General features: G+C 50.0%; 1 protein-coding gene across 1 annotated transcript in view; it reads right to left on the bottom strand.

Moving 5' to 3' along the window:
* The window catches only part of SEZ6 (seizure related 6 homolog), a gene marked incomplete at its 3' end in the record, with an annotated part of 55,283 nt that overhangs the window by 14,296 nt on the left and 14,094 nt on the right, over positions 1 to 26,893 (bottom strand). The window contains exons 5-14 of the mRNA XM_083350240.1: positions 25,303 to 25,469; positions 24,888 to 25,082; positions 23,700 to 23,838; positions 19,958 to 20,154; positions 17,332 to 17,526; positions 12,608 to 12,799; positions 11,830 to 12,027; positions 10,173 to 10,211; positions 9,446 to 9,566; positions 9,232 to 9,334 (exon numbers count right to left, since the gene is read on the bottom strand). Of these exons, the coding sequence (XP_083206366.1) occupies positions 9,232 to 9,334; positions 9,446 to 9,566; positions 10,173 to 10,211; positions 11,830 to 12,027; positions 12,608 to 12,799; positions 17,332 to 17,526; positions 19,958 to 20,154; positions 23,700 to 23,838; positions 24,888 to 25,082; positions 25,303 to 25,469 (1,546 nt within the window). The remainder of the gene's footprint in view (positions 1 to 9,231; positions 9,335 to 9,445; positions 9,567 to 10,172; positions 10,212 to 11,829; positions 12,028 to 12,607; positions 12,800 to 17,331; positions 17,527 to 19,957; positions 20,155 to 23,699; positions 23,839 to 24,887; positions 25,083 to 25,302; positions 25,470 to 26,893) is intronic.

The following is a 26,893-nucleotide window of genomic DNA, read 5'->3' as shown; positions in this document are numbered from 1 at the left end:
GGTCTCCAGCATCGGCAGGATGCCCTAGGAGAAGGTCATCCCTGTTTTACCATGGGCTACCATCAGAATGCTGATAAGACCTGTCTATGGAGGTTCTCCGTCATCCAGGCCATGGTTGTCCCAAAGGTGCTTTTTTTTTCAGGAGGCAACTGGAGTTTCTTGTTTTTCCTTTGAAGACGTTTCTCTTCTCATCCCAGAAGCTTCTTCAGCTCTGACTGGATGGTGGGGAATGGGAGGATTTATACTCCTTGCAGACAGCTGGTCATTTGCCTCCTTTTAGAGAGCCGTTGAGGCCACCTGGAGGTTTCCCTGTGTCCTCAGGGCCACCAGAGTGGTGCAAATGGGTGTGGAGCCTTCTTGGCTGCAGGACGTTTTCTGCCCTGTGTCCCTCCTTGCAAACAGCTGGTCATTCGCCTTCTTTTAGAGAGTCATTGAGGCCACTTGGAGGTTGGCCTGTGACCTCAGGGTCACCTGAGCGGTGCAAATGGGCGTGGAACTCCTTTCAACATTTCCAAAAAAGTCTCCCCGCCCATTTGCACCATTCCGATGACCCTGAGGACACAGACAAACCTCCAAGTGGCCTCAACAAAAGGCAAACGACCGGCTCTCTGCAAGGAGTATAAATCCTTCCATTCTCCCACCATCCAGTCAGAGCCAAAGAAGCTTCTGGGAGGAGAAGCAAAAGGTCTTCGAAGGAAAACAAAAAAGCCCAGTTGCCTCCTGAAAAAAAAGGCGTTTTTGGGATACCACCTGTTGCACATCACTAGCCCAGGATCAGATTATGGGTGTCTGTCATGGCCATCCTGGCCAAGACCTTAGCTGGATCGAAGCTAGTTTATATTCAATCCCTCCAACATCTGGCTTGATCCTTACTAAAGTATTGTCTCAGGATGGCACGAGCAGCGACTACATTAGTTACAAAAGAACTGGGGAAAAATGACTTATGATTCTTGTTCTTCACGCTGACGACCATTGCAGCGAGCAACAAAATTCAGACGTCAGACTCGTATTTACGACGGTTGCGGTGTCCCGGTGGGGGGGGGGGGGAGATTGTCACGTGATCCCCCTTTTGTTGTCCGACGAGCAAAGTCGACGTGGGGAAGCTGGATTCACATAACCATCGTGGCAAGCAAGGTCGCAAAATGGGGCAAAAGGGAGACAGTAATAACTGTCTCGAAAGGGACGCGGTGGCTCAGTGGGTTAGGACGCTGAACTTGTCGATCGGAAGGTCGCCAGTTTGGCGGGTCGAATCCCGAGTGCCCCTAGCAGAGTGAGCGCCTGTTACTCGTCCCAGCTTCTGCCAACCTAGCAGTTCAAAAGCACATAAAAATGCAAGTAGAAAAATAGGGACCACTCCGGTGGGAAGGGAACAGCGTTCCGTGCGCCTTTGGCGTCTAGTCATGCCGGCCACATGACCACGGAGACGTCCTCGGAGAAGCGCTGGCTCTTCGGCTTTGAAACGGAGATGAGCATCGGCCCCTAGAGTCGGAAACGACTAGCACGCATGTGCGGGGGAACCTTTACCTTTACCTAATAACTGTCTCGCTTATCAACACAAACGTTGGTCGTAAGTAAAGGCCTGCCTGTGTCACATTTCTCCTGGAGAACATCTTGAGGTTTGGCTGGCTGGCAGCGGAGGCTGGCTTTATCCGATGCCACCAAGGGTGGACCTACCTCCCCTGGAGGCCCTGTTGGCAGTGATCCAGGCTCTCATCCCCATGTGCAGTGCGCTCAAGCTAGGGCTGCCTCTGAACGCAACACGGATCCCGCCAAAATGCTGTTTATCACCTTCAACCTCCTCAACGTCTAGCAGTGCTCCAGTATTTGAGAGGGTGCCGCAAGGAAGAGGGGGTGTGTCAAGCTATTCTCCAAAGCACCAGAGGGAAGGATGAGAAACGACGATTGGAAGCTGATCAAGGAGAGAAGCAACCTGGAATTGAGAAACTTCCTGACAGCGAAGACAATTAACCGGTGGAACTGCTTGCCACCAGAAATCGTGGGTGCTCCATCTGTGGAGGTTTTTAAGAAGAGACCGGACAGCCCTTGGTCTGAAATGGTATAGGTTCTTCTGCTTAAGTGGGGGGCTGGACTAGAAGACCTCCAAGGTCCCTTCCAGCTCTACTCCATTCCATTCCATATTTTCTACTCTACTCTACTCTACTCTACTCTATTTTATTCTATTCCATTTTTTCTATTCTATTCTATTCCATCTCATAATTCTATTCTATTCTATTCTACTCCTCTTCCTCTTCCAGTGCATTTTTCTGGCTGCCCCCGCATGCTGAAGCTTCCACCCCACAGGATTCGGAGAGAAAAAGCTTTCCTCCAAATTTGTGGGGAGCCCTGAACCCCCTCCGCCTTCCTCAAGACCTTTAGCAAACTGCCCAGATGCTAACGGTGAGAAAGCTGCCTTTAAGTTAAACCTGGGAGGATTACTTATACCAGGGGTCTTCAAACTTGGCCCTTTTATGGCTTGTGGACTTCAACTCCCAGAATTCCTCAGCCAGACATGCTGCCTGAGGAATTCTGGGAGTTGAAGTCCACAAGCCATAAAAGGGCCAAGTTTGAAGACCCCTGACTTATACGGTATTATGCTGACCGCTCTCAAGTGTTTCCCCCCCCCGTGTATAGATACCTACGACTAGTCCTTGACTTATAACCGTGCGTCTAGTGACTGTTGAACTTACAATGGTGCTGAAAACAGAGACTTACGACCATTTTTCACGCTTAACAGCCGTTGCAGCATCCCCGCGGACACATGATCAAAATTCGGACACTGGGCCACCGAGTCGCGTTTATGACATCCGCGGTGTCCCGGGGTCACGTGATCCGCTTTTGCGCCTTTCTGATGGGCAAAGGAAACCAGATTCCCTTAACGACCACATTCCTAAAGTAGCCACTGCCCTTTCGCTTAACCGTGGCGGGAAAAAGACGGAAAATGGGGCAAAAAATTTGCCCAGCCGACATCTCGCCGAGTGACAGAAATTTTGGGCTCCGTTGCGGCCGTTAAGCTGAAGGCCGTCTGCCTCTCGATATGAAAAAGTGAACTTCAAATGTGCGTTGAGCAGAGTCCTGCTTACACCCCCCCCAGATGAAAGGAGACGTCTGGCGAAGACGGGGTGGGGTTAGGGGGTCTCCACAGACCCTTCGGCTGGGTTAGAAAACCGCCAAGGGCTGTCTTGGTGGTTCGAAGGCAGCACTGCAGGCTGACTCTGCCCACAGCCGGGAAGTTCGATCCTGACCGGCTCAAGGTTAACTCAGCTTTCCGTCCCTTCCGAGGTCGGTAAAACGAGGACCCCGATGGTTGGGGGACCAAATAGGCCGACTCTGTAAATCGCTCAGAGGGGGCTGTCAAGCCCTGTGAAGCGGTATATAAGTCTAAGTGCTATTGCTATTCTTCCCTTCACTTCCTCCTCTCCCTCCCTTTTCTCCTTCTTTCCTTCCACCCTTTCCCCCCCTTCTTTTCTTCTTCTCCTCCTCCTCCTCCCCCCTTCTTTCTTTCTTTTTCTTTCCCTTCCTTCCTTCCTTTCTTTTTTCCTTCCCTTTCTCTCTCTCTTTCTTCTTTCCTGCAGTGGTGCATAGTGGTCAGAATGCGGTATTGCAGGCAAACTCTGCCCGCTACCAGCAGTTTGATCCCGTGATCAGCTCTAGGTTGACGTGGCTTTCTGAGGTCAGCAAAAGGAGGACCCAGATTGTTGGGGGAGGGGCCAAGATGCTGTAAACCACTGAGAGAGGGCCGTAAAGCCCTGTGAAGCGATATATAAGTCTCAGCGCTCCTGCTATTCTTCCCGCCTTCCTTTTTTCTCTCCCTCCCTTTCCCCTTTTTTTCCTTCCCTCCCTTCCTCCCTCCCTTTTCCCCTCCCTCCCTTTTCTCCTTCCTTTTTCTTTCTTCCTTTATTTCTTTCCTCCCTCCCTCCCTCCCCTCTTTCTTTCTTTCTTTCTAACCGTGATGGTGCAGTGGTTCGAATGCAGCGTTGCAGGCTGACTCTGCCCACAGCCGGGAAGTTCGATCCTGACCGGCTCAAGGTTGACTCGGCCTTCCGTCCCTTCCGAGGTGGGTAAAACGAGGACCCAGATGGTGGGGGGGGGGGCAAAGAGGCTGACGCTGTAAGCAGCTTAGAGGGGGGCTGTCAAGCCCTGTGAAGCGGTATATAAGTCTCAGCGCTCCTGCTATCCCCGGGACTGAATGGCCCCCGGGAACGGAGATGCTCTTTTCCACAACCGGTTGCGTCTGTCCCCAGGCTCGGCTGGCATAACGCCAGCGCCGATTCTCACTTCTGAGGCCCACCCCCACCCCACCCTTTGCTCGAGGCCTTAAGAAGAGTTGAGGTTGAGTTACAAGAGAGAGCTAAACTTTCCTCTTTCATGCTTCGATGGAAGCCAGCTGCACCCGGCTCCCCTTTTCCAAGCGGGACCCCTGCCTTCTTCAAATGGTGGCTTCGGTTTCCCAAGGATCCAGTGGCTCAGGACCCCCAAGGACCACTCTGCTTCCTGCTGTCCTACATACAGATTTCCTAGTGCAGGGGTAGGCAACCTTGGCTCTTTCATGACTCGTGGACTTCAACTCCCAGAATTCTGGGAGTTGAAGTCCACAAGTCATCAAGGGGGCCACAGTTCCCCCATGCTGGCTCAGGAATTCTGGGAGTTGAAGTCCACAAGTCATCAAGGGGGCCATAGTCCCCTCATGCTGGCACAGGAATTCTGGGAGTTGAAGTCCACAAGCTATGAAGGGGCCATAGTCCCCTCATGCTGGCACAGGAATTCTGGGAGTTGAAGTCTACGAGTCATAAGATGGCCATAGTCCCCATGCTAGCTCAGGAATTCTGGGAGTTGAAGTCCACAAGTCATCAAGGGGGCCATAGTCCCCTCATGCTGGCACAGGAATTCTGGGAGTTGAAGTCCACAAGTCATCAAGGGGGCCATAGTCCCCTCATGCTGGCACAGGAATTCTGGGAGTTGAAGTCCACAAGCTATGAAGGGCCATAGTCCCCTCATGCTGGCACAGGAATTCTGGGAGTTGAAGTCTACGAGTCATAAGATGGCCATAGTCCCCATGCTAGCTCAGGGATTCTGGGAGTTGAAGTCCACAAGTCATCAAGGGGGCCACAGTTCCCCCATGCTGGCTCAGGAATTCTGGGAGTTGAAGTCCACCAGTCATGAAGGGGGCCATAGTTGCCCCATGCTGGCACAGGAATTCTGGGAGTTGAAGTCTACAAGTCATAAGATGGCCAGAGTCCCCATGCTGGCTCAGGAATTCTGGGAGTTGAAGTCCATGAGTCATGAAGGGGGCCATAGTTCCCCCATGCTGGCTCAGGAATTCTGGGAGTTGAAGTCCACCAGTCATGAAGGGAACCATAGTTCCCCCATGCTGGCACAGGAATTCTGGGAGTTGAAGTCCGCAGGTCATCAAGGGGGCCATAGTCCCCTCATGCTAGCTCAGGAATTCTGGGAGTTGAAGTCTACGAGTCATGAAGGGGGCCATAGTTCCCCCATGCTGGCACAGGAATTCTGGGAGTTGAAGTCCACAAGTCATGAAGGGGGCCATAGTTCCCCCATGCTGGCTGAGGAATTCTGGGAGTTGAAGTCCACCAGTCACGAAGGGGGCCATAGTTCCCCCATGCTGGCACAGGAATTCTGGGAGTTGAAGTCCACAAGTCATGAAGGGGCCACAGTTCCCCCATGCTGGCTCAGGAATTCTGGGAGTTGAAGTCCACAAGTCATGAAGGAAGCCATTGTTCCCCCATGCTGGCACAGGAATTCTGGGAGTTGAAGTCCACGAGTCCTAAAAGAGCCAAGGTTGCCTACCCCTGTCCTAGTGGGTCTTTGCCTCCTAAGACTGAGCCCCCTAAGGTATGTGGGGCTATCCAGACCCTTGGTTGTGGCTCCTGGGGAATTCTCCCCCCTTTCCGATCCCAGTACCCCAAAATCAGCAGCAGTTTCCCCCTCCTTGAAACGAAGCCCCTCCCGTTGCGTACAAAAATCTCCAAAACAGATCAAAGGCAGTTTCAAACCCAAACGGCAACAGCCACTAAGCAGAAAGCCGCCGAAATTCAGAATTTCAAAGAGGCAGGAAGCCCACCCACCCACCCCCGTGCGAGTGAGAGACAGCCCCCTCCCTTTTCTTCCTCTCCCATCAGGTTTCCCCCCGGCTTGCCCAAACTGAAAAGGTCCTCAGCTTCGTAGAAGGGCCCTCAAGAGGTCATCTAGTCCAACCCCCTGCCCAAGGCAGGAGTCCTTTGACCATCCTGGGCGTGGATGTTAAGAAATGTCTCCCTTTTTGGGTGTCGCCCCACAGAGGGATGGGGCTACCGCAATGAGGACGCTGGATTCTTGGTGACTTCCAGGCCATGCCTCTGTCGTCCCTGGGGAATTTTCCTGAATTCTTCGGTGCAGCCCCCAGGCGGGGATTTCCTGGGAAGTTTTCCTATCCATTTATTAACCCAGTCCAAGTCGGGGGATTTCCCCATGGTCGCTTTTCCATGCCTGAAACAGGTCCGGGCCTGTTTAATTGCTTGGATCAGAACCGATAAAGGAGAATCTTTGTAGCTCAGGGTTGAACTGAGGGGTCCTTGGCGCTCTCTGAGCTGGGCGGTTTCGTTGGAGACATTTCAGGACCCAACTGGGGAACATCATCAATGCTAGGAGAGGAGGGTTTATGCAGGAGGAGGAGGAGGAGGAGGAGGAGGAGGAGGAGGAGGGTTGTGGGGTCCTTGGTGCTCTCTGAGCTGGGCGGTTTTCCTGCAGACGTTTCATGACCCAACTAGGGAACATCATCAGTGCAGGAAGGAAGGAAGGAAGGAAGGAAGGAAGGAAGGAAGGAAGGAAGGAAGGAAGGAAGGAAGGAAGGAAGGAAGGACTGTGGGGTCCTTGGTGCTCTCTGAGCTGCGGGGTTTTCTTGCAGACGTTTCATGACCCAACTAGGGAACATCCTCAGTGCTAGAAGGGAGGGGGTCTTGTGGAGAGGAGGAGGAGGAGGAGGAGGAGGAGGAGGAGGAGAAAGACAACTGTGGGGTCCTTGGTGCTCTCAGAGCTTGGTGCTTTTCTTGCAGACGTTTCATGACCCAACTAGGGAACGTCCTCAGTGCTAGAAGAGAGGGGGTCTTGTGGAGAGGAGGAGGAGGAGGAGGAGGAGGAAGGACTGTGGGGTCCTTGATGCCCTCTGAGCTGCGTTGTTTTCTTGCAGACCTTTCGTGGCCCAACTAGGGAACGTCCTCAGTGCTTGCCACAATCGCAGCTTGCGTCTCTGCCTGGAGAAACAGTGCAAGGTTGACTCCGAAGCCCGAGAAAGGATCATCGGCCTTTGTTTTGAAAAAAAAAGCGAAATATTTCTGCAGTTCTCCCGAACGAAGGCAAATTCTGTGCCGTGGGGGGGGGGCTGATGTTGCAGTGGCCGTGGGGTCCTGAGGGTCAGGGGGGGTCCTGGAAGGGGAGGCGGCGTCCATCAGCAGCTCCCCTCCCCCCCACCCCCACCTGGTGTTTCTCCTGGGAAAGTCTGGCTGGGAGGTATTTACAGGTCCTATCTCAGCGCAGGGAGCAGTGGGGGAGCCTCTGTGATCCGGGGGTGGGTGGGTGTCAGGCCTGCCCCTCCGGCTCCCCCCTTGAGGGCGGCCTCTGCCCTAGATGGAGACCTCATACGCTGCCGCCGGCATCTCCTGCAGAGAGAAAAGTCTGCCAAGAGTTGGGCCCTTGGCGTCGGCCTTTCAGCCCCCCCTCCCTCCAAGGAACTAAGGAAGCAAGGCAGCCCCTTCCCCAAAAGCACAGTAGGGGTCTCCCAGCTTGGAGTGGCCTTCAGCAACTCCCCGCAGTCTCTCAAGGGGGCAGGAGACTGGAGCCCCCCTCCTCCCCCCTTTTCAGTTTGCAGTAGGAACTTTTAGGAGCAAATGCGCCTCCACGTTCCTGGGCACCAGACCCCTTAACCTGAGAGCAGGTTTCTCAATCTGACCCTCATGAAAAGAGGGGTGGGCTCCGACTCCCAGAATCCCCCACCCAGCCTAGCAGAGGATCCCACCCGATGGGCTCACGACCTGACTCAATTCATCCACAGATGCAAGGATCCACTTCCTGACAGGGAGGACAATGAACCAGTGGAACAGCTGGCCACTAGAAATCCTGGGTGCCCCATCACTGGAGGCTTTTAAGAAGAGGCTGGACAGTCACCTGTCTGAGATGGAATAGGGTCTCCTGCTTAAGCAGGGGGCTGGACTAGAAGACCTCCAAGGTCCCTTCCTGCTCTACTCCTATTCTATTCTGTTCTGTTCTGTTCTGTTCTGTTCTGTTCTATTCTATTCTATTCTACTATATTTCTATTCTAATATGATTCTATTCTATTCTATTCTATTCTATTCTGTTCTGTTCTGTTCTGTTCTGTTCTGTTCCATTCCATTCTACTATATTTCAATTCTATTCTATTCCATTCTAAAGATTTTGTGCCCAACTGGCAGCTTCTTGCCTTGCTCTTCAGTCCCTGTCCTTTGATCCTTGATCCAAGGCTCTTTCTGGGGGTTTCTGTTCCCCCTAAAAAATAGATGATCTCTTTTAGGGTTTCCTGCCCTAGAGGGGAAACTAAATCTCCCCCACCCAAGAAGAGGCAGGAAATCTCTGTGGCTGCTATAAAGAGCTTGGGAATAGAATAGAATAGAAGAGAAGAGAAGAGAAGAGAAGAGAAGAGAAGAGAAGAGAAGAGAAGAGAAGAAAAGAAAAGAGAAGAGAAGAGAAGAGAAGAGAAGAGAAGAGAAGAGAATAGAATTATGGAATAGAATAAAATAGAATAGGATAGGATAGGATAGGATAGGATAGGATAGGATAGGATAGGATAGGATAGGATAGGATAGGATAGGATAGGATAGAATAAATTGATTGAAGAGTAGAATAGAATAAATAGGTTAATTGAAGAATAGAATAGGATAGGATAGAAGAGAAGAGAAGATAAGAAAAGAGAAGAGAATTAGAGCAGAATAGAATAGAATAGAATAGAATAGAATAGAATAGAATAGAATAGAATAGAATAGAATAGAATAGAATAGAATAGAATAGAATAGAATAACAGAGCTGGAAGGGACCTTGGAGGTCTTCTAGTCCAACCCCCTGCTCAGGCAGGAGACCCTACACCATTTCAGACAAATGGCTGTCCAATCTCATACCATATATACCTATAGGACCCTATGCCCCTCTCCATTGGCCCTCCTGTCTCCCTATCTGGCACAGTTGGGGAAGGGAGGGGGACCCACTTACTCGAGTCTCATACGTGGGGTTGTCGAAGGCCGAATCGCCTCCAATGTGGTCGTAGGATTGTGACGTTGACAGAGGTGCCGCCAGCGATGACTTCCCCTGATGCCTGGGCAGCCAGCGAGGAGGGAAGGAGACTGGGGTCAAGACACGTGAGGGGGGGAGCTGTGTAACGCCCCCCCCCTCCGGTCAGCTCTCCCACCCAGCCCCCGTGGCTCACCTGGAAACGTAGAGGTAGACGGTGCCCAGAAGAAGCCCCACAACAGCCATGGGTAGGAAGACCGCAAAAGCCACGCTGGACCCTTGCAAGGGGTCCCTGGCGGGCAACACCTTGGCCACAGCTGCAGGAAGAAACGGGAGGGCGAGTTTCAGGGGCGAGGCAGCAGAGAGGGGTGGGAGAGCTAGACCCCGAAGGTAAAGGTAAAGGTTCCCCTGCACATGTGTGCTAGTCGTTTCCCACTCTAGGGGCCGGTGCTCATCTCCGTTTCAAAGCCGAAGAGCCAGCGCTTGTCCGAGGACGTCTCCGTGGTCATGTGGCCGGCATGACTAGACGCCAAAGGCGCACGGAACGCTGTTCCCTTCCCACCGGAGTGGTCCCTATTTTTCTACTTGCATTTTTACGCGCTTTCGAACTGCTAGGTTGGCAGAAGCTGGGACGAGTAACAGGCGCTCACTCTGCTGCGCGGCACTGCCGACCTTCTGATCGACAAGCTCAGCGTCCTAACCCACTGAGCTACCGCGTCCCTCTAGACCCCGAAACCTCAGCCCTAAAGGGGTTGACTTCTGGGGTGTGTCAGGAAAAGCAAGGCAGCGAGCGGCAGCCAGCTGGATGTCAACAAACCCTGGCAGAGTCTGATTGCACCTGGCCGTCCTGCCCGTCCGCCCTGAGCAGAAGGAGGCAGCAGGGCAGGCAAAGGCCGTCCTTAGGACCCCCCTGCCAGTCTTACCGTCCAGTTTCGGGTTGGCATAAAACTCATCGCTGGAGGCTGGAAGGGAAGCAGAGGGCGGCATTACGGAGGGGCACAGCAAGCTGGCAATTCCCAAAGAGATTCTCGCAGCCCAGAAATCTGTCAATCTTGGCCCCTTTAAGATGGGCGGACTTCAAATCCCACAATTCCCCAGCCAGCTTTGTCAGTATATCTATCTATCTATCTATCTATCTATCTATCTATCTATCTATCTATCTATCTATCATCCATCCATCCATCCATCCATCTATCCATCAATATCTACCTGTCTGTCTGTCTGTCTGTCTGTCTGTCTGTCTGTCTGTCTATCTATCTATCTATCTATCTATCTATCTATCTATCTATCTATCTATCTCTACCCTACTTGTACCGAGATGCCCTACGCACAGTCACTCATGCGCTCGTGACCTCCCGTTTAGACTACTGCAACGCTCTCTACATGGGGCTGCCCTTGAGGACCACTCAGAGGCTTCAGCTGGTGCAGAATGCGGCCACGCGAGTTGTGATGGGGGCTTCCCGATACTCCCACGTAACGCCTCTACTCCGCGAGCTGCATTGGCTTCCGGTTGCCCTCCGGATGAGATTCAAGGTGCTGGTGATGACCTATAAAGCCCTAAATGGCTTGGGTCCGGGTTATCTGAGGGAACACCTGCTGCCGGCATCAAGTTCCCTTCGTCCTGTGCGCTCCCACAGGGAGGGTCTTCTCAGGGTCCCGCCGGTAAAAGATTGCCGGCGGATAACACCCAGGGGTAGGGCCTTCTCTGTGGGTGCGCCTGCCCTCTGGAACCAGCTGCCCGTGGAGCTTAGGACCGCGCCCGACCTTCGTTCATTTCGGCGGGACCTGAAGACCTGGCTCTTTGAGCTTTCCGGCCCAGGCTGAGAGTTTTAATTGGGGTTTTTATATTTCTACTTCAGGGACTGAATTTAATCATTTTTAATTGTTTTTTTAATTTTTGTACTGATGTTTTAAACACCTTGTAAACCGCCCTGAGTCCTACGGGAAAAGGGCGGTATATAAATCTAATAAAATCTAAAATCTAACTCTAAATCTACCAACTAAATAAATAAAATTAAACAAATTAAATTAAATTAAATCAATTAAAAAACAAACACAGATAGTTACCACCGCAACTGAGCCCGGTATTGATGTCGCTAAGTGAAGCATTCGTTAAGTGAGAATTTGCTCGGTTTGACCATTTTTCTGGTAAGCGAATCACAGCAGTCGTTAAGTGAGTCTCACGGCTGTTAAGTGAATCCGGCTTCCCCGTTGACTTTGCTTGTCCGAAGGTCGCAAAAGCAGGATCACATGACCACCCCAACCCCCCCACCCCACCCCCCAGGATGCTGCGACCATCATAAATACAAGTCGGTTGCTAAGTATCTGAATTTTGACCCCGTGATCATGGAGATGCCGCAACGGTCGTTAAATGCGAAAAACGGTCATAAGTCCCTTTTTTTTCCAGTGCCGCTGTAACTCTGAACGGTCACTAAACGAGCTGCCATAAGTTGGGGACTACCTCTAGTAAGTGGGATCTGCCTACTCTGTGCAAAGTACGCCGCAGCTGGCGGCCTGTCTCCTCTTCACACGGACAGCTGACCCCCATCCTTGACCCACCACGCCACCCCGGAGACTGACCAGTTTTGCAAAGCGGAGGAGGGCCGCTCCAGTGTGAGGGGTGCCCAGGCAGGCATCGGACGACAGCGTTGCCCAGCAGCAGGTAGCCGGCGGCACAGGTGAAGCGAAGGGTGCTCCCAGATTGGTAGAGCCGTTTTTCCGGGTGCTGAGCGCTGTGTTCGGGTCCACCCGGGTTGCGGCAGGGTTCGTAGACCTCGGCTGGAAGAAGAGAAGGACAGGATTCGAACTCCTTTCCTTGCCCGTCCGATTCTACCCGTTGGTTTTTACATTTCTAGTCTGCCCCTGGGCATTTAAAACAGCGTTTCTCCTCCTTGCAACTCGGAGATGGGTGGACTTCAACTCCCAGAATTCCTGTGCTGGCTGAGGAATGCTGGGAGTTGGTTCACAGATCTTAAAGTCGTTAAGGTAAGTCAGGGGTCTTCAAACCTGGCCCTTAGATGACTTGTGGACTTCAACTCCCAGAATTCCTCAGCCAGGCACGCTGGCTGTGGAATTCTGGGAGTTGAAGTCCACAAGGGGGGGTGTCTTCCAACTTGGCCCTTTGATGACTTGTGGATTTCAACTCCCAGAATTCCTCAGCCAGGCACGCTGGCTGAAGAATTCTGGAAGTTGAAGTCCAGAAGCAGGAGTCTTCAAACCTGGTCCTTTTATGACTTGTGGACTTCAACTCCCAGAATTCCTCAGCCAGCGTGTCTGGCTGAGGAATTCTGGGAGTTGAAGTCCAGGAGTCATAAAAGAGCCAAGGTTGCCTACCCCTGCGTCTAGATGGAAGCCTTACGGATGCATTTGGGCAGGCGGTCACTCCACTTCGGACCCCCGGCCGGCCGGTCGTGGCAGGTGATCTCCGCAGCGCCGGCCAGGACGAAGCCCCCGTCGCAGAGGAACTGGATGGTGGAGCCCACCGGGAACTTGCTGGTGGACACCACGCGCCGGCTGTGCTCCACATCTCCGGGGTCCGGACAGGCAGTCACTGTGAGAGACAAAGACAATGAGGGTGCTCAGAATTCCGGACCCTTGGCAACCAACTCCTAGTTATGACGGTCGCCATGTCCCCGGGACAGGGGATCCACTTTGGCGTCCTCCTGACGAGCACGGTCACTGGGGAAAGCCGGATTGACTTAACGACCCTGTCACTAAGTGAGCAACTGCAGGGACTCCCTTACCGACGGGGGCAAGGAAGGTCGTAAAAGTGAATGATGCCCCCTTTTATGGCCTTCCTCGCCCCCGTTGGTGAGTCCCTGCAGTTGCTCAGACAATGCAGGGCGTCCTCCGCTTACGACACAAAGGAGCCCCCAAATTTCCGTCACTAAGCGAGACAGTTGTTGAGTGAGTCTTGCCCCATTTTATGACCTTTCGTGCCGCGGTGGTTAAGTGACAAAGGAGGAATCGACAGGCAAAGCTGGGGAAGAACCCCGGGCGAAGTGGGCAGCCTGTGTCTATTTTGGGGAGGGGGCGGTCTACACTCAGCAGTTGTTTGCGCAGGACACAGAAAGGGCTACACAAACACACCCACACCCTATCTTTTACAAGTCGTCCTCCACTTACGACAATAATCAACGGGACGTGGAATTATACACACAGAGAGAGAGAGAGACACACACACACACACACACAGGTAGGACTTACGACCACAACTGAGCCGTGCTAAGCGAGACAGCCGTTAAGTGAGCTTTGTCTCATTTTACGACCATTCTTACCACCGTTAAGTGAATCGCTGCAGTTGTTAAGTGAGGAACATGGTTGTTAAGCGGATCTTTCCAGCCTGAGTAGGGGGTTGGACTAGATGACCTCCAAGGTCCCTTCCAACATCACCATCATCATCATCATCATCATCATCATTATTATTATTATTATTATTATTATTATTAGTAGTAGTAGTAGTAGTAGTAGTAGTAGTAGTAGTAGTACCTGTCCTTGGGACTCTGCAACTGTCATAAATTCAGGTAGTCCTCAAGTTACGACTACAACGGAGCCCACAATTTCTGTTGCTAAGCGCGACAGTTGTTAAGTGAGTTTTGCCCCAGTAATTTCAGGACCGACTCATGAGGGAGGCCACACCCTTGACCTAGTTTTCTTATCTGGTCGGTGGTTAGATGATCTTGGTGGGGGCTCTCCAATTATTATGCCCCTGTCATGGACCGATCATCATCTCCTGCGGCTGGTCTTCCATTTTGCCACCCCCCGCCGTGGGTGTGTGGAACCAGTTAGATGGTACCGCCCCAGACGCTTAATGGATTCCGCGAGGTTCCAGGCAGCGCTGGGATCCCCACCTGCCTCCCCCACTCACAGCTCGGCGGATGCCTTAGTGGAAGCCTGGGAAAGGGCAGCCACTGAGGCTCTTGACCGAGTTGTACCCTTGCGGCCCCTGACCCGGTGCAGATCCCGTCGAGCTCCATGGTTCTCCGCGAAGCTCCGGGAGATGAAGCGCCGGAGACGGGGCCTAGAGAGCGGTTGGAGGTCCAGCCGATCCGAATCCGACCGATTGCGACTAAGAACCCATATTAGGTCTTATCTCGCTGTGATAAGGGTGGCGAGGTCTAATCACTTCGCCACCCTTATTGCGTCCACAGATAATCGCCCGGCCGCCCTGTTTAGGGTGACTTGCTCCGTCCTTAATCAGGAGGTGAGGGAGGATCCCTTGCAGGGTCGTGCCGAGGAGTTTAACAATTATCTGTCGGACAAAATCGCTCGGATTCGGACCGGTCTGGACTCTGACTGGGCAGAGTCTGGCGATCAGGACGCGGGTGGTCTTGTCGATATCACCTGGGAGGAGTTTGATTCTGTAACTCCGGAAGAAGTGGACAGGATTATGGGGAGGCTGAGCACCACCACATGTTTATTGGACCCGTGCCCTTCCTGGCTGGTTTATGCAGCCCGGGAGAGGACACGCAGTTGGTTCCAAGCAGTTATATCAGCTTCTTTGAGTGAGGGTAGCTTCCCTGCCGTCTTGAAAGAGGCGGTGGTGAGGCCTCTCCTCAAGAAGCCTGCCTTGGACCCAGCTGTATTGAACAACTTTCGTCCTGTCTCCAACCTTCGCTTTCTTGCGAAGGTTGTTGAGAGTGTGGTGGCGCATCAGCTCCCTTTGGTCCTGGATGAAGCGGATTATCTGGACCCTTACCAATCGGGTTTCAGGCCCGGGCACAGCACGGAGACGGCATTGGTCACGCTGGTGAATGATCTCTGGAGGGCTCGGGACAGGGGTCATTCCTCTGTTCTAGTCCTATTAGACTTCTCAGCGGCTTTCGATACCATCGACCATGGTATCCTGCTGCGGCGTCTCAGGGGATTGGGAGTGGGGGGCACGGTTTTACAGTGGTTCTCCTCCTATCTCCAGGGACGCTCGCAGTCGGTGTTGACAGGAGGGCAGAGGTCGACCGCGAGGTCTCTCGTTTGTGGAGTTCCTCAGGGGTCGGTCCTCTCGCCTCTCCTGTTCAACATCTATATGAAACCGCTGGGTGAGATCATTCGTGGCTTTGGAGTTGGGTATCATCAGTACGCTGATGATACCCAGCTTTTTCTTTCGACCCCAAACCACCCCAGTGATGCCCTCACCGTGATGTCCCGCTGCCTGGAGGCGGTTCGGGTCTGGATGGGGAGGAACAGACTTCAACTCAACCCCGACAAGACCGAGTGGCTTTGCATACCTTCATCCCGGGTCTATTCGGATATTCCATCTCTCTCTATGGGGGGTGAATTATTACCCCCCGTAGATAGGGCTCGCAACTTGGGAGTCCTCCTAGATTCGCGGCTTACCTTGGAAGATCACATGGTGGCTGTGACTAGGGGGGCTTTCGCCCAGGTTCGCCTGGTGCGCCAGTTGCGGCCCTATCTAAGCCGGGATGATTTATGCACGGTCACTCACGCGCTCGTGACCTCTCGTCTAGACTACTGCAACGCTCTCTACATGGGGCTTCCCTTGAGGACCACCCGGAGGCTCCAACTGGTACAGAATGCAGCCGCGAGAGTTGTGTTGGGAGTCTCCCGATACTCCCATGTGACACCTCTGCTCCGTGAGCTGCATTGGTTGCCAGTTGTCTTCCGGGTGAGATTCAAGGTGCTAGTAATGGCGTTCAAAGCCCTCCATGGCATGGGGCCGGAGTACCTCAGGGAACATCTGCTGCCGGCATCAAGCTCCCTGCGCCCTGTGCGTTCCCACAGAGAGGGCCTCCTCAAGGTGCCACCGGTCAGAGAATGTCGACTGGTGGCCCCCAGGGGGAGATCCTTTTCTGTGGGCGCCCCGGAGCTATGGAACCAGCTACCGGTTGAGCTCCGGACGGCGCCCGATCTGCGCTCCTTTCGCCGCGAGCTAAAAACATACTTGTTCGATCAAGCCGGCCTGGCCTGAGGGGGGATTGGTGGGGTTTTTATCATTTTTATTGGGGTTTTTACTATGTATCAATTGTATTTTAATCGGGCATGTATTTAATTATCTTTTAGTTTTTGTAAATTTCTGTGTTTTATTCTTGCCCTGTACACCGCCCTGAGTCCTCCGGGAGAAGGGCGGTATAGAAATATTAATAATTTAAATTAAATTAAAATTAAATTTTACGACCTTTGTTAACACCATGGTTAAGTGAATTGCTGAGTTAGTCACATGGTCATTAAATGAATCTGGCTTTCCCCCGCTGACTTGGCTTGTCAGGAGGTTGTAAAAGGGGACGGCCTGACCCCGGGACACTGTAACCGTCATAAATCTGAGTCAGTGGCCAAGTTTCTGAATTTTGATCCTGGACCACGGTCGCATGACTGCAACGGTCGTGAAGTCCGAAAAAAGGTCCTAAGTCACTTTTTTCGGTGCCGTTATACCTTTGAACGGTCAGTAAATGAATCGTTGCACTGAGAGAGACAGGAAAAACAATGAAGGGGTACAGATAGTCCTCAGGTTACAACAGCAACAGAGCCTGCCCATCCTGGACGTAACTCCCGACGGTCATTAAAATGGGTTTCGTAATATTTGGGGCCGCGATCCTCTCGTCGACCAGCTGGGGGAGCTCTTGGCACACCCAGAATAAAGTCCGAAGTGCTTCTTACCACCACAACAGAGCAGCTTTTAGGAAATGTGACCCCCAGCTGGATGCACTGAGTATTGGGGTCCACCCCCTCCCCAAAACCTTCTGCTATTGGGGGTCCCCCCTCTTCCTGGGGAATTCTGGGAGTTGAAGTCCACAAGTCTTAAAGCAGCCAAGGTTGGACAGCCTTGCTCTCAGTTCCTGGAACGCAGCTGTCAATCAACATCTAAAGGTGGACTCAGCATCCCTTATTTATTTATTTATTTATTTATTTATTTATTTATTTATTTATTTATTTATTTATTTATTTATTTTAATTCCATTTATATCCCGCCCTTCTCCGAAGACTCAGGGCGGCTTACAAACTTAGCAGTAGATGTTTTAAAACGTGGGAGCTTTTTCTGGGGTACTCATGACACGTTACACGCATGCAGGATCTTCCTCCTCCTCCTCCTCCTCCCAGCCCCAGATCTTCCTCCTCCCCCCCCCTCACCTCTCTGGCAGGAGGGCAGGTCCCCGCTCCACACCAGGTCCCAGTGGCACATCAGGAGCTCCGTGCCCACCAGCTCGTAGCCAGGGTAGCAGTGGTAGGTCACCACGGCCCCGTGGATCAGCTCAGGGTGCGAGGTGGTCTTCCAGCCGTTGGGAATTTCCGGCAGCTCCGGGCACGTGTCGTTGCGGGGAACCTCTGCCAAGGAAGAAGACAGAAACATGCATGGGGGGCTGGCAAGGGATGCCTTGGAAGCTGATTCGAGGGGGTGAGGAGAGGCTCTTTTAACCCACACCCAGCCCAATGGGAAGTCTGCAAGTGGGGGGAGGCTGTCAGTCGCCCTTGGTTGCACCCACCATATCTCCGCAGATACATAAAAAAGAGTAGAATAGAATAGAATAGAATAGAAAAAAGAATAGAATAGAATAGAATGGAATGGAATGGAATGGAATGGAATGGAATGGAATGGAATAGAATAGAATAGAATAGAATAGAATAGAATAGAATAGAATAGAATAGAATAGAATAGAATAGAATAGAGAATAGAATAGAATAGAATAGAATAGAATAGAATAGAATAGAATAGAATAGAATAGAATAGAATAGAATAGAATAGAATATGGAATAAATAGAATAGAATAGAATTAAAACAGAACTAGAATTTAATAGAATTAAGAATAGAATAGAATAGAATTAAGAATAGAATAGAATAGAATAGAATAGAATAGAATAGAATAGAATAGAATAGAATAGAAAAAAGAATAGAATAGAATAGAATTAAGAATAGAATAGAATAGAATAGAATAGAATAGAAAAAAGAATAGAATAGAATAGAATTAAGAATAGAATAGAATAGAATTAAGAATAGAATAGAATAGAATAGAATTAAGAATAGAATAGAATAGAATAGAATAGAAATAAATTAGAATAGAATAGAATAGAATTAAGAATAGAATAGAATAGAATTAAGAATAGAATAGAATAGAATAGAATTAAGAATAGAATAGAATAGAAATAAATTAGAATAGAATAGAATTAAGAATAGAACAGAAAAAAGAATAGAATAGAATAGAATAGAAAAAAGAATAGAATAGAATAGAATTAAGAATAGAATAGAATAGAATAGAATAGAATTAAGAATAGAATAGAATAGAATAGAATAGAAATAAATTAGAATAGAATAGAATAGAATTAAGAATAGAACAGAAAAAAGAATAGAATAGAATAGAATAGAAAAAAGAATAGAATAGAATAGAATAGAACAGAAAAAAGAATAGAATAGAATAGAATAGAAAAAAGAATAGAATAGAATAGAATAGAATTAAGAATAGAATAGAATAGAATAGAATAGAATTAAGAATAGAATAGAATAGAATAGAATAGAATAGAATAGAATAGAAAAAAGAATAGAATAGAATTAAGAATAGAATAGAATAGAATTAAGAATAGAATAGAATAGAATAGAATAGAATTAAGAATAGAATAGAATAGAAATAAATTAGAATAGAATAGAATAGAATTAAGAATAGAATAGAATAGAATTAAGAATAGAATAGAATAGAATAGAATAGAATAGAATAGAATTAAGAATAGAATAGAATAGAATAGAAATAAATTAGAATAGAATAGAATAGAATTAAGAATAGAACAGAAAAAAGAATAGAATAGAATAGAATAGAAAAAAGAATAGAATAGAATAGAATAGAATAGAATAGAATAGAATAGAATAGAATAATGGAATGAAGTAGAAGAATAGAATAGAATAGAATAGAATAGAATAGAATAGAATAGAATAGAATAGAATAGAATAGAATAGAATAGAATAGAATAGAATAGAATAGAATAGAAGAATAGAATAGAATAGAATAGAATAGAATAGAATAGAATAGAATAGAATAGAATAGAATAATGGAATGAAGTAGAAGAATAGAATAGAATAGAATAGAATAGAATAGAATAGAATAGAATAGAATAGAATAGAATAGAATAGAATGGAATGGAATGGAATGGAATGGAATGGAATAGAATAGAATAGAATAGAATAGAATAGAATAGAATAGAATAGAATAGAACAGAAAAAAGAATAGCACAGCTGTCTGGGGAATTCTGGGAGCTGACGTCCACCAGTCCTAAAGGGGCAGTAAAGGTAACCCTCAAATTATGACCATTTGTTTAGTGACCGTCCGAAGTTACGGCAGCACTTAAAAAAGTGATTTAGGATTGTTTTTCACACTTAGCCACCGTCGCAACCTCCCCGGGGTCACAGGATCGGAATTCGGACGCTTGGAAACTGGCTTGTACTTATGACGGCTGAAGTGTCCCGGGGGTGTGTGTCACGTGACCTTCCGGCAAGCCAAGTCAATGGGCAGAGGCCAGCTTCGCTTAGCGACCGTGCGACTCACTTCACAACTGCAGGGGGCTCTCTTACCAACGGAGGCAAGAGAAGTCGTAAAATGGGGGGGAAACTCACGTTACGACTGTCTCGCTTAGCGACAGAAATTTTGGGGCTCCATTTGTAATCGCAACACCGCCCTCCTCCCCCCAATGTCGGAAGCTCAGCCGAGAAAGCCTTTCGGGGGTGGTGGTGGGGGGTGGATGTGTCTCAAGAGAAGGCAGCTGCTCCGCTTACCGGCAAAATGGATGATGAAACCCTGCCGGTAACCGACGGAGCTGCTTCCCGGATCCGACTGGAACTGGATGGTGACATCGGCCATGGAGGTGAAGAGCTGGAAATGCCGGTGGGAGCCGGAATACTGACCCAGGATGCGGGCCGTCAGGTCATCCCCATCGTAGAACGTCAGCGTGTCCCCTTTGCCCAGACGCAACCTTTAAGGACAAGCGGGGGGGGGGTGTTCAAGGGGGGGGAAAGAAAGGGGGCTGCGTCAACAAAGGAGCCCTCTGCCAAATTCATAGCAGTGCAGAAGCAAACTACGGGGACAGGGAAGCTGATAATTTGGTTGAAAATTGGGTTTGATTCTCTGTTTTTCCCAGTCTGGCCTCCAGTTAGAACAATTAACCAGTGGAACTCCTTGCCTCCAGAGGTTGTGAAGACTCCAACACTGGAATAGTTTTTAAGAAGAGGCTGGACAACCGTTTGTCTGAAGCGGTATAGGGTTTCCTGTCTGAGCAGGGGGTTGGACTAGATGACCTCCAAGGTTCCTTCCAGCTCTTCTCTTCTCTTCTCTTCTCTTCTCTTCTCTTCTCTTCTCTTCTCTTCTCTTCTCTTTTTTCTCTATTCTATTCTATTCTATTTTCCCTATTCTATTCTATTCTATTCTATTCTATTCTATTCTATTCTATTCTATTCTATTCTATTCTATTCTATTCTATTCTTATTTCTATTCTTATTTCTATTCTATTCTATTCTATTCTATTCTATTCTATTCTATTCTATTCTATTCTATTCTATTCTATTCTATTCTATTCTATTCTATTCTATTCTTATTTCTATTCTTATTTCTATTCTATTCTATTCTATTCTATTCTATTCTATTCTATTCTATTCTATTCTATTCCATTCTCAATTCTATTCTTATTTCTATTCTATTCTATTCTATTTTCCTTATTCTATTCTATTCTATTCTATTCTATTCTATTCTATTCTATTCTATTCTATTCTATTCTATTCTATTCTATTCTATTCTATTCTATTCTATTCTATTCTATTCTATTCTATTCTATTCTATTCTAACCTGTTTAAAAGTTTACTTTTCTCTCATTTTCTCCTTGTCCCCAAGAAAGCAAATTCTTAATTTGTCCTCTTGCTTGGGCGTTGCCACGTGCCCCTCCCCCCCTTGGTTGCACAAGGCGCCAAACACACACACACACACACACACACACACACACACACACAGGTTTCTCACTCACATTGTGTAAACAACCTTCACTCTTAAGATGCCTTCTATTGTCATGCAAATGACAACGGGGGAATCTGGAGGGATGACAAATTTCCAGATGCAGAGGCAGATAAAACGCCCCTTCAAATGCAACTCAATCCCTTTCTTCCCTCTCTGAAATCCCAGGAGCCAGCCCGCCCCCTCCCCCCCAATCCACACGTGTGTTTGTGAGGGGGGGGAGTGCCAGGCCTTCTTTTCAGGTTTTTTTCCTGCTTCCGGTTGGCTGGAAGAGTTGGCAAGCATGGCCTGACCATCAATCAAGGGTTTTTAAGAGAATAACAGAGTTGGAAGGGACCTTGGAGGTCATCTAGTCCAACCCCCTGCTCAAGTAGGAGACCCTACACCATTTCAGACAAATGGCTGTCCTGTCTCTTAATAAAACCTCCAATGTTGAAACACCCACGATGTCTGGTGGCAAGCTGTTCCACTGGTTAATTGTCCTCACTGTCAGGAAGTTTCTCTTTAATTCAAGGTTGCTTCTCTCCTTGGTCGGTTTCCATCCGTTGTTCCTCGTCCTTCCCTCTGGTGCTTTGGAAAATAAGTTGACACCCCCCCTCTCTTCTTTGGGGCAGCCCCTCAAATAGTGGAATACTCCTATCGTGTCCCCCCTAGTCCTTCTTTTCTCCAGACTGGCCCTTCCCAAATCCTGCAACCATCCTTCATAAGCTTTAGTCTCCAGGCCTTTTAATTATCTTAGTTAACAGAATAACAGAATAGTTGGAGGGGACCTTAGAGGTCTTCTAGTCCAGCCCCCTGCTCAAGCAGGAGACCCTATACCATGCCAGACCCAATGGTTGTCCAATCTCTTCTTAAAAACCTCCAGTGTAGGTTAGGCTTAGGCTTAGGCTTAAGGTTTGTGATGGAGCGCCCACAACTTCTGGTGGCAAGGAGTTCCACTGGTTAACTGTCCTCCCTGTCAGGAAGTTCCTCCTTAGTTCCAGGTTGCTTCTCTCCTGGATTAGTTTCTCCATCCGTTGCTTCTTCTCCGGCCTTCAGGCGCTTTGGAGAAGAGCTTGACTCCCTCTTCTTTGGGGCAGCCCCTGAGATACTGGAACGCTGCCATCATGTCCTTCTATTCATTAAACTGGACATACCTCCTTCTCCTCCTCCTTCACTCTGCAAACTCCTTCTAACACTGATCATGTTACCTAGTCAGGTCATGAAACGTCTGCACGAAAACCACCAAGCTCGGAAAGCACCCAAGACACACACACACACACACACACACACACACACACACACACACACACACACACAGAGTTGTGGGCAGGGAAAAGAAATCAGTACTGTGAAAGCCTCTTTTCCAGCTAACACATTCCTCCTTAGTTGCAGGTTGCTTCCCTCCTTGATTACTTTCGATCCGTTGCTTCTTGTCCTCCGCTTCTGGCACTTTGGGGAACAGGTTGACACCCCCCCTCTTCTCTGCCGCAGCCCCTGCCCCAAAATACTGGAATAATTCTATCCTGTCCCCCCTCCCACAATCCTTCTTTTCTCTAGACTAGCCAAACCCAAGTCCGGCAGCCGTTCTTCGTATGTTTGGATCTCCCGGCCTTTGATCATCTTAGTTACTCTTCTCTGCACTTTTTCGAAAAGCTGTACGTAGAAATGCTACCTCCTGTGCTACTTCTGTGCGCAACTCCAAGGACTTACTTGACTTAAAGTTGTTCGTTTACTGACCATTTACAGTGCTGGGAAAAAGGGACTTAAGGCAGCATCCCCAGGATGAAAATTTCAGCATTGGGCAACCGGTATATAGATAAATAGTCCTCGGCTGAAAATCACAGCGGAGGCCAGAATTTCTGTTGGTAAGCAAGACGGTCGTTCAGTGAGTTTTGCCCCGTTTTACGACCTTGTGTGCCACCGTTGTTAAGTGAATCACTGCAGTTATGAAGTTAGCAACTCGGTTGTTAAGTGAATCTATTTCCCCCCATTGACTTCGCTGGTGGGAAAGTCACGAAAGGGGGGGTGTCAGGAGGCCGTGACCGTCATAAATATGAGTCAGTTGCCAAGTGTCCGAAGTTTGATGACATGATCGTGGGAACGCTGCAAAGGTCGTAACTGTGAAAATAGCTCCTAAGTTGCTTTTTTCAATGGCATTGTAACTTTGAACGGTCATTAAACGAACAATTGTAAGCCAAGGATTACCTGTAGTTACGTCCTGGGTCACATGATCACCGTTTTTAACAACCTTCCCAGTCGGCTTCCGACAAGCGGAGTCAGTGGTGGAGGCCAGATTCACTCAATGACTGCATGATTCACTTAACAACGGTCGTGATTTCCTTAGCAACCGTGGCCAAAAAGGTCGTAAAGTGAGGCGCGGCCTTGCTTAGCAAGAGGAATTCTGGATTCAAGTGTCATCGTAAATCGAGGATTGACTTGCAGGAGGGCCCTGGGTTGCCCTGCTCTTGGTCTGCCCGCCTTCACGAGAGCCTGGTCCGGGTGCGAAAGAGGGGGTGGGAGAAGCCGTCCACTCACACACGTATGTCCAGCAAGATGCGTTTGTCCTCTTCCACGTGGACCCCCCAGATGCAGTCCTGCCCTTTTCCATACGGCTCGGGCCAGTTGGGGGATAAAACCACTCCGGACGCATCCGTGATCTCCCCACTGCACACGGCTGTTGGGACACAGATGAGAAACAGGTCACACACGTGGGCTGGGTCACCGGCATTGCCAGCGCTGGGTTTTTGCTTCCTTCCTTCCTTCCTTCCTTCCTTCCTTCCTTCCTTCCTTCCTTCCTTCCTTCCTTCCTTCCTTCTCTTTCTTTCTTTCTTTCTCTTTCTTTCTTTCTATCTTCCCTTCTTTTCTCTTTTCTTTCTTTCTTCCTTCTTTCCTCCATCCCTCCTTCCTTCCTTCCCTCCCTCCCCCTCCCTCCTTCCTTCCCTCCTTCTCTCCCTCCCCCCTCCATCCCTCCCTCTTTCCTACCTTCCTTCCTACCTACCCTCCTCCCTCCCTCCTTCCTTCTTTCCTTCTCTTCTTCTTTTCTTTCTTCCTTCTTTCCTCCGTCCCTCCTTCCTGCCTTCCCTCCCTCCTTCCTTCCTTCCCTCCCTCCATCCCTCCCTCCTTCCCTCCGTCTTTCCTACCTTCCTTCGTTCCTACCCTCCTCCCTCCCTCCTTCCTTTCTTCTTTCCTTCCTTCCCTCCCTCTTCCTTTCCTTCCTTCCTTCCCTCCTTCCTTCCCTCCCTCCCCTCTCCATCCCTCCCTCCTTCCTTCCCTCTCTCCTTCCTTCCTTTCCTCCCTCTTTCCTACCTACCTTCCTTCCTTCCCACCCTCCTCCCTCCCTCCCTCTCTCCCTCCTTCCTTCCTTCGTTCCCCTTTGTTAAGACAGGAATGGGAGGGAGGGATGGAGGGAGGAAGGAAGGAAAAATGTGAAAGTGAAAAGGATGAGAAGGAAAGACCTGTAGGAGGAGAAGGAGTGGCAGAACCTGGGGGCGGAGTCAAAAGAGGCATCAGCCTAGAATCCCTACGTAGCCACAAGTGAACTAAGTCAGTCCAGCCACCCTTGAATTCCACTGACACCTCTCTAACGCCAAGCAGGGGCTGACCACCAGTTGGGAAGTCTCCCCTGCCTAGGCATGAGTAGTAGCAATGGATCCGCTGGCCTTTGGCACCTGGCAAGCCAGGACGGTCGACCTTCCTCCAGCCGTGCCCCTCCCCATCCCTCACCTCGGCAGGCCGGCTCCGTCTCGTTCCACTGGGGGTTGGCGGGATCCACGCACTCAATGATGACCGAGCCTTGCTCCAGGGTGTAGCCAGCCTCACAGGCAAACTCCACCGTGGTGCCCACTTTGTAGCTGCCATTGCTAGAGGTGAAGTTCCCGTACTTGACAAAGGGCTCGTAGCAGTGGCCGGGCCGGAAGGCTGCAAAGGAAGGCAGAGTAGGGCGAAGAAGGCCTTGGTCTGATTCCTTCAGCAGGACTGGCCCCTGGACTACACTTCCCATCAGCCTCAGCCCGCAGAGTTGAAGCTGGGAAGGGTAACAGCTTTAACGGAGTTGGAAGGGACCAACTTCTAGTCCAACCCCCTGCAATAGGTTGGCAAGGCCTCGGGGGGGGAAACCCAGCTCTTCTTGGCCGCTCACCCTCATAGCGTAGGGCCACGCCGGCGGCCACGCCACCGCTATCCGTGGAAAACTCGATGAAGAAACCACGGCTGGTGCTGACCAGCCCCTCGATGGGCAGATACTCGACTTCGTACGAGTCGTACACCGGAGGCGCCTCAATGTTGTTGCCGTTGCGGATGATAAGCCTGCAACAAAGAGGGGCAGATCTCATTTCTGAGGGTCTCAAGGACTCCGGGATTTGGGGGAAGCAGAGAGGGTCCAAAACGGGGACCCACCCACTCGGGGGATTGCCCCTGGCTTAGCGTGTCTTGCAGTGCAGTAAAAACACGGCAGACTTTGATTAAAGGTAGACCTCGACTTACGACTGCATTTGAACCCCCAGTTTCTGTTGCTAAGCCAGACATTTATGCGACTCCCCCCCGCCTCAAATTTTACGATCTTTCTTGCCGCCGTTACTAAGTGAATCGCTGCAGTTGTTAAGTTTGTCACGTGGTTCTTAAGTGAATCTGAATTCCCCATTGACTTGGCGTGTCAGAAGTTCACCAAAGGGGGATCACTTGAACCCGGGATGTTGCAAGCGTCACAAGACCATCGCCAGTTGCCAAGCATCCAAATTTTAATCACGTGACCACGGGGATGCTGCAACGGTCGTAAGTGTGTGAAAAGGTGGTAAGTTATTATTATTATTTTTAGTGCTTTTGTAACTTCCAACGATCACAAGCTTAAGTCAACGTAAGTCAAGGACTATCTGTATATGGCAGTGGGTAAAATCTGGGTTATTTTACCCTCTCTGGACATCTCAATCAAGTGCTGGGAGGATCAGTCTGAGTAGGATGAAAGTTGTTTCTTGGGGGGTGGGTACAGCAGGGGGCAAAAAGAGGAGCCCTGTGTGTGGGGGGGTCTTGACCAGGGAACCCCCATGTTGTAGACTGGCAATCCCACTCCTCTAGAACAAGGTTTCTTGACCTTGGCAGATTTCAGAAGGATGGAGTTCAGCTCCCAGAATCCCCCAGCCAGCATGCTTTAAGAGGGGTGGGCTTCCATTCCCAGAATTCCCCAACCAGCCATGCTTTAAGAGGGGTGGGCTTCCACTCCCAGAATCCCCCAGCCAGCATGCTTTAAGAGTGGTGGGCTTCCACTCCCAGAATCCCCCAGCCAGCCTGCTTTAAGAGGGGTGGGCTTCCACTCCCAGAATTCCCCAACCAGCCATGCTTTAAGAGGGGTGGGCTTCCACTCCCAGAATCCCCCAGCCAGCATGCTTTAAGAGGGGTGGGCTTCCACTCCCAGAATTCCCCAGCCAGCATGCTTTAAGAGGGGTGGGCTTCCACTCCCAGAATCCCCCAGCCAGCCTGCTTTAAGAGGGGTGGGCTCCCACTCCCAGAATCCCCCAGCCAGCCTGCTTTAAGAGGGGTGGGCTTCCATTCCCACAATTCCCCAGCCACCTGCTTTAAGAGGGGTGGGCTTCCACTCCCAGAATTCCCCAGCCAGCATCCTTTAAGAGGGGTGGGCTTCCACTCCCAGAATCCCCCAGCCAGCATGCTTTAAGAGGGGTGGGCTTCCATTCCCAGAATTCCCCAGCCACCTGCTTTAAGAGGGGTGGGCTTCCACT

Source organism: Vipera ursinii (genome assembly GCF_947247035.1).
Source record: "Vipera ursinii genome assembly, chromosome: 1".
Lineage (NCBI taxonomy): Eukaryota > Metazoa > Chordata > Lepidosauria > Squamata > Viperidae > Vipera > Vipera ursinii.
This window is presented reverse-complemented; position numbering and strand designations above follow the sequence as displayed.